General features: G+C 42.3%; 1 protein-coding gene across 1 annotated transcript; it reads right to left on the bottom strand.

Annotated features, from left to right (window-relative positions):
- Positions 1 to 208: 208 nt before the first annotated feature.
- LOC123426262 (multiple organellar RNA editing factor 2, chloroplastic-like) lies at positions 209 to 1,823 on the bottom strand. Its single transcript, XM_045110061.1, has 5 exons — positions 1,788 to 1,823; positions 961 to 1,130; positions 676 to 773; positions 502 to 567; positions 209 to 243 (listed from the first exon to the last, which is right to left on the bottom strand). Exons 1-5 carry the CDS (start codon positions 1,821 to 1,823, stop codon positions 209 to 211), a joined length of 405 nt encoding a protein of 134 aa, XP_044965996.1.
- Between the last annotated feature and the right edge of the window lie 4,574 nt (positions 1,824 to 6,397).

Raw genomic sequence — 6,397 nt, 5'->3', positions numbered from 1 at the left:
CTTATTACTAACAACACAATGATTTTATTCATCTCATATCTTGAGGTGTAGGTAGTGAAGCTCGTGTGTTGCTTCCTATGCTCCTAGCACTGCGTGGCCGATATGTGCACATGTTCGTGGCTATGTGTGAGGGAATATACGTACTACAAATAGTAGTCCAATTTGATTTACTCCATTGGTTTAAGAAGTCGGGAAATAGCTCATGAACCTAAAGTGGAAGGATATACTCTTGTACTACAAGTACTGAAAATGGAATCATTTAAATGCTAGAACTAGACAATAGATATATTTTTGGTTGGAACAAAACAATAGATATACAATTGTACTACAAGTATATAAAATGGTTGTCGGTTTAAGCAGTCGTAATCCCAAAGAGAACACAATAGTCTAACTATCTTCCGTAGATGTCGTATCAAATCAACAGGAACGTGGCATTTTTCAAACATTCATGCAAAAAGTACCACAAAGGTTGTTGGATATGTATACTATGTCCAGAATTACCTGCATACTCCTTGTGTTCAGGGTCAACATAGGAATCTGGGAGCATAAAGAGAACACTAGGAATCCCTGCAGCACAACTACTAGATGTATTTAGACATCTTCCCATCGACGGAAAGGAGAAGGAGACATGTTAGCTCTGATAATTTTAGATGTAACAAGATAACAAAGAAGGACCTTCAAGATTGTTGGATATATCCTCGTTAACCTCACACCTAAACCCTAAGTTGCTCTCAAACGAGACATTATAAATCTTCTTTTTGGCCTCTTCGTCACTGCGGCACATTCAGAGATAGAACAATATCATACTATCAGGCTTACATGAACAATACTTCAAAGAAAGTAACACTAGGCTAGCCATCCAAACCAAACAAGACTCGAATTTGCAGTTTTTATCATTCATTTCTGAACAGTGAGACTGACTAGGACACTCTCACAATGGGATAAACACTGGACGGGTACCTTCCGAGGACCTTAGCGAGGGTACGGATGTAGCAACCGATCACCTGGTTCTCGGAGGGCCCCTCGCCAGTGGGCTTGTCTATGACGATCAGCCAGGGCATGTAGTCGCACCCGGGGAATAGCGGCGCCATCTCCGTGGGCGCTCGGTCCCCCACGCCGCCACTACTAACCTGCGAACGAGTAGGCGAATTTATCCCAAATAGTAGTGGCGTGAATTCTAGGTGGCTCTCCACTAATAATGATACAGCGGTGATGTACAAAATATGCGAACGCCACCACTATTTCAAAAAAATAGTGGTGACGTGCGTTAAAAATGAGGCGCCATCAAGTAAAGTTGTCGCTAGCTATTTCTTTACTAGTGATTAGTCCACCAATCGACCGTTATCCACCATGCATCTAGAGTATTAAGTGAAAATAGAGTAATGCTTGGAGAATGATGACATGATGTAGACAAAGTAAATCCAATTAATATGGTGTTAGCAATATAATATGTGTCATGTCCCTTTCATTCACTGGGATTGAGCACAAAAAGATTGAACCACTACAACACACCTCTCCCGATGAAGATAACTCAGTCAAGTTGGCCAAACCAAATCATGCATATATATGAAAGGACAGCAAGGAGCTCAATATAATCTCATGAATAATCTGAACATAAACCCACAATTCTTCAAATCCAAACAAATGCATCGCACAAGAGTGATTACATAAGATAGATCACTGCGGGAATCACGGCTATCTTGGCAATGAAGAACATAGAGAGAGTGATAACCGTCTAGGCACTAAATACGGACCTGTAGGTGTGTGGTGAACTACTCATACATGACCATGGGAGCAGCAACATTGATGTAAAGGCCCTCCATGCTGGATCCCCCCTTCGGCAGGCCACCAAAACACGGCTCTGGATTGGCACATGGTGCAACGAAGACTTGCAGCGGGGGGAAAGTGTTTTGATGGCTCCTTTGGGTTTTGGGGATTAATGTGAATTTATAGGACACACACGAGGGCCTGAGGCCAAGGGAGGTGGCCCCAAGGTATCAGGGTGTGAACAGCCCCTAGGTGCGCCCTATTTTCTTGGATCCACCGTGTGGGGCCTCCAATCTCCTTCCAAAGCTTCTAGGTCCTTATTTTGTCCAGAAAAAATAATCAAAAAAATTCGGGGTATTTCGATTTTGTTTGGTACAATATTCTTGAAAATAGGAACTGACACTTGGCACTTGGTTAATAGGTTAGTGATCAAAAATAATAAAAATCAGCAAGTAAATGCCTAAAAAGCATCCTAGAATGATAATATAATAGCATGGAACAATAAGAAATTATAGATACGTTGGATACGTATAAGGATCCCTAAGATTAATTCCTGCTTGTCCTCGAGTAGTTAAATGATAAAAATAGGACTTTTGATGTGACATGTTGTCCAACATGTGTTCCTTTGTAGGTATAAACATGAGAAATGATGAATTAACAAACATCAACATAGTGATATCCATGAACATAAGTAACATAATCATCAATTTTCAAAATATACGATCGTAATACATGATTACTCCCCATTCATTTTTATCATATTAGAACGGCTAATATTCGTCTTCACCACATCAATACAAATGTCAAGCACCACGGTGTTAAGATAGGAAATTGTCATACTTTTTAACTCGCTTCATCCTTTTATTCCTCACTCAGTACATGTGCGTGAACCATGGACATAGTATGTTGGTGGGATAGAATATGGTGGTAAATTTCAAAGGGGTAAAAGTGGAGAAGAATGTCTCGCATCAACTAGGTGCATGAATGGCCTGTGGATATGGCCATAAATAAATATCAATGCAAGGAGTAGGGATTGCCATGCAAGGGATGAACTAGAGCTATAAGAGTATGAAAGCTCAACTGAAGCTAAGTGGGTGTGCATCCAACTTGCTTGCTCATGAAAACCTAGCGCATTTGAGGAAGCCTATCATCGGAATATATAAGACACATTCTATAATGAAGAATGCCCACTAGCATATGAAAGTCAAAAACATGAGACTCTCTATATGAAAAACATGCTGCTACTTTGAAGCACAAGTATGGAAAAATAGATAGCTGCATTGTACCTTATCTCTTTTCTCTCATTTATTTTTCACTTCAATTTGTTTTTATTTAATTTTTCTCTCCCTTTGTTTTCTTTTTCTTTTTGTTTTTTGTTTTTGTTTTTTCTCTTATTTTTATTTCTATTTCTTCTTCTTTTTTTCATCCGGAGTTTCCTCGTGACTTGCGGGGGAATCATTGTCTCCATCATCCTTTCCTCACTAACACAATGCCCTAATAATGAAAAGCATCACACTTCTATTTACTTACAACTTGATATGAAAAACTACAAAATAATAAGATCCTATTTGAATGCCTCTTGAAGTGTATCAGGATGTGCAATGATCTAGCGTAACATGTATAACAATGATGAACGGTGGATTTGCCACACATACTGTGTAAGCTACATGATCATTCAAAGCAATACGACAATGAGTGTACTGGTCATATGATGTAATGGTGCTAGTTGCATGGCAATATATCTCGGAATGGCTATGAAAATGCCATGATAGGTAGGTATGGTGGCTTTTTAGAGGAATATATAAGGTGGCTTCTGTGCAACCGAGCGTATCATCTCACAGGGTTTGGATGCACCAACGAAGTTTGCACCGATCCTCGTTGTGAGAATGGGAAATGCACAGTACGAAAGAGGATAGAAAATATGAGGATGTGAGAATGCATACATCCATGGATTCATAATAGTCATAAAGAACTCACATTGTTATTGCAAGGTTTTATTAGCTCTCTTGAAGCAAAGTACTAGTCGCAAACCCCTAGGGAGGAGGTTGGTAGGATTTGACCATCGCGCGCGTCCGACCTAAACAACGCTATAATTTCAACAAGGAATAAAATGCTCACACATTTCAACAAGGAGTTAACCATCATGCTCCCCTGACCTAAAAAAACCCTTTAACTATCGATATATTTACTAACCAAAAAACATGCACTCATGCCCTTTCATATTACCACATCAATATCATTAACCCACAATTTCTCTTTTGTATGCTACATGCAGGCTTTGATTATGCACTCCTTGAATACCAATTATTTTTTGTACTATTCTTATAACCCATGCAAATTACCATCACTATTTGTTAACCCTTAGACAAATTTAAGTGAAGAACAAGAATGAAATTATTTCGATAAAATATATATGCCACCATGCTCCGAAAGATATAAATGAAGTACTAGATCAACTACTTAGCTCAAAAAATATAAGTGAAGCACAAAGAGTATTCTACCAAATCATTTTGAATTTTTGTTTCTCTCTAGTCCTTGCATTGATATCTATTAATGGAGATCCCATAGCCCGTTGATACGCCTAGTTGATGCAAGACTTTCTTCTCCACTATTACCCCTTTGATACCTACCACCATATTCTATTCCACCTATAAGTTATGTCCGTGGTTCATGCTCATGTGTTGAGTGAGTAATAAAAAGCTTAAGCACGTTAAAAACTATGACCCAATTGACTGGATTAACACCATGCGCTCATCTATTCTGTGACGCCGACAAAGTGTGGCTATATTGGAGGTGAATGTATGTCTGATCGGCGTCGACTGCGGCTCGGCGAGGCAACACAGTGGTCGCACGGTATGTGCCACCTGTCATGGCAACAAGTGTGACAGTAGAAGATAGGGGTACGTAAGGAGAGGGTAGAGTCCTAGCTACAGCGAGATTGTACACACGGATGTATGAGTTTCGGCCCCTCTCATAGAGGTAACACCCCTACGTCTCAGTGCTCAGGAGATTTTGTCATGTGAAATGTGTAGGTTACAAGGGATGCGAACCCTTGTGCTAGAGGGGAGGGGTCGCTTATATAGAGTGTGTTGCCCCTCATCAATCCCGGCAACCATAGGTTCGATCATGGTAATAAAGCTTAACATTACTAGTAACATACATAATAAATGCTACTTATGGCGACGAGTCGAATGCCTGACCATTGGCCTTCTTGGAGTGGCTTCTGATCTTCTGTGGTAGACTGGCTTCTGGTTCTTTCAAGTGAAAGGCAACTATCGAATGAGGAAGAAACCTCCGAGTGGCTCTAGTGTCCAGGGACACATGCGCCATGGTGATTCCAGTCGAAGTCTTCCCTGTAGTCTTGAAGTCCTCCAATGATGTGTCCTTAGGTAGGACATGTTGGCGAGGCCTATGATCCTACCTTAGGTACATAACCCCATCATTAGCCCCCAATTGGATCAGGGTTTGAGTGGAAAAAGGATCGATGCAAATTCTGATAGGACACACAGATCCCGAACGCATTTTAGGGCTTCATAGAAGTATGCGTCGATTGATGTATTTGTCATTCACCCTGATTGATTCTGTCTTGACATGCGTCCGAGTGAACTTGAGTATGGAATCTGGCTCGAGCGGTAAGAAGGGTCCCTTGATGCGATGGGTCGCTTCGTCATGTCCAGATTTCACGGGATTCAACAATTTGGTAAGCGCGCGTCGCGCGATGATGACGCAACAACCGTATTTAGCGCCACGTACTAAGCTTCCTGTGAAATCGGGATACACAGGGATCCCGCGGCCCCGCAGGTCATCAAATCACTCGGACAGTTATAAAGCGGGACGGCGCTAGGGGTGGAACAGTATTCCTACGCCATTCCCATCTTTTCCTCCGCCCTTCTCTACTCCACGCGTGCCGCTCAGCTCCGCCCTGACGACCGTTGTCGCGCTCATGAAGGGGAAGAGGAAGAAGGTCGTGTGCGCCAAGAAGGGAGTCAGGGGGAGAAAGTTGTCAGACGCCTAGTCTTCAGTGGCACCAGGGTGGATCCAAGGAGATTTCCTTCGGCCGACCGTCACGTCGTAGGACGTCAAGAATCTCGTGTTGAAGGGCTGATAGCTGACAAGTCATGGAGATTGCCGGAGGGATAGACCGAGATGGAGCCGCACGAAGGGGAACGTATCCTCCTCCTCTCCCACGTCGAGCGAGAATTTTCTCTGCCTCCCCATCTGTCCTTCCATGGGTTCTTGAATTTCTTCAGCGCACAACTTCATCATTTCCCTCCAAATGCAATTTGCATACCTCCCTGTGTTCATAACATTGTGTGAATGTTTCCTGGGCTGTTCACCTCACTGGGGTCTGTTCGAACACATCTTCACCATTCGATCTCAGTCGGTCAAAAAAGCCAAATCTAGTGACAGAAAGACCCATGTCACCCAGCTATGCGGTGGCTTGGGACTCCAAAAGAGGAGAAAAGCGTGTTTCCGGCAATGACTCTTCCTGAATCCGTTCAGGTTTGCAGTTGACTTGATTTTATTGTAAGGATGTTGCATCTCCCAATATGTCGACTGGCCTTCTTCCCTTCACATTGGAGTGCCCCACTACTCCCAGAATGTTGAACGTGGCTGAGGAAGAAAAAGT

The sequence above is a fragment of the Hordeum vulgare genome, chromosome 2H, assembly GCF_904849725.1.
Source record: "Hordeum vulgare subsp. vulgare chromosome 2H, MorexV3_pseudomolecules_assembly, whole genome shotgun sequence".
Classification (NCBI taxonomy): Eukaryota; Viridiplantae; Streptophyta; class Magnoliopsida; order Poales; family Poaceae; genus Hordeum; species Hordeum vulgare.
This window is presented reverse-complemented; position numbering and strand designations above follow the sequence as displayed.

Bases quoted from the DNA above. Each gene is read 5' to 3' on its own strand.
- LOC123426262 (XM_045110061.1), bottom strand. From the start codon at position 1,823: ATGGAGGGCCTTTACATCAATGTTGCTGCTCCCATG. The intron at 774-960 runs GTACCCGTCCAG...AATGTGCCGCAG, and splicing joins CTCGCTAAGGTCCTCGGAAG to TGACGAAGAGGCCAAAAAGA. The intron at 244-501 runs GTAATTCTGGAC...TTCCATTTTCAG, and splicing joins TGAACACAAGGAGTATGCAG to TACTTGTAGTACAAGAGTAT.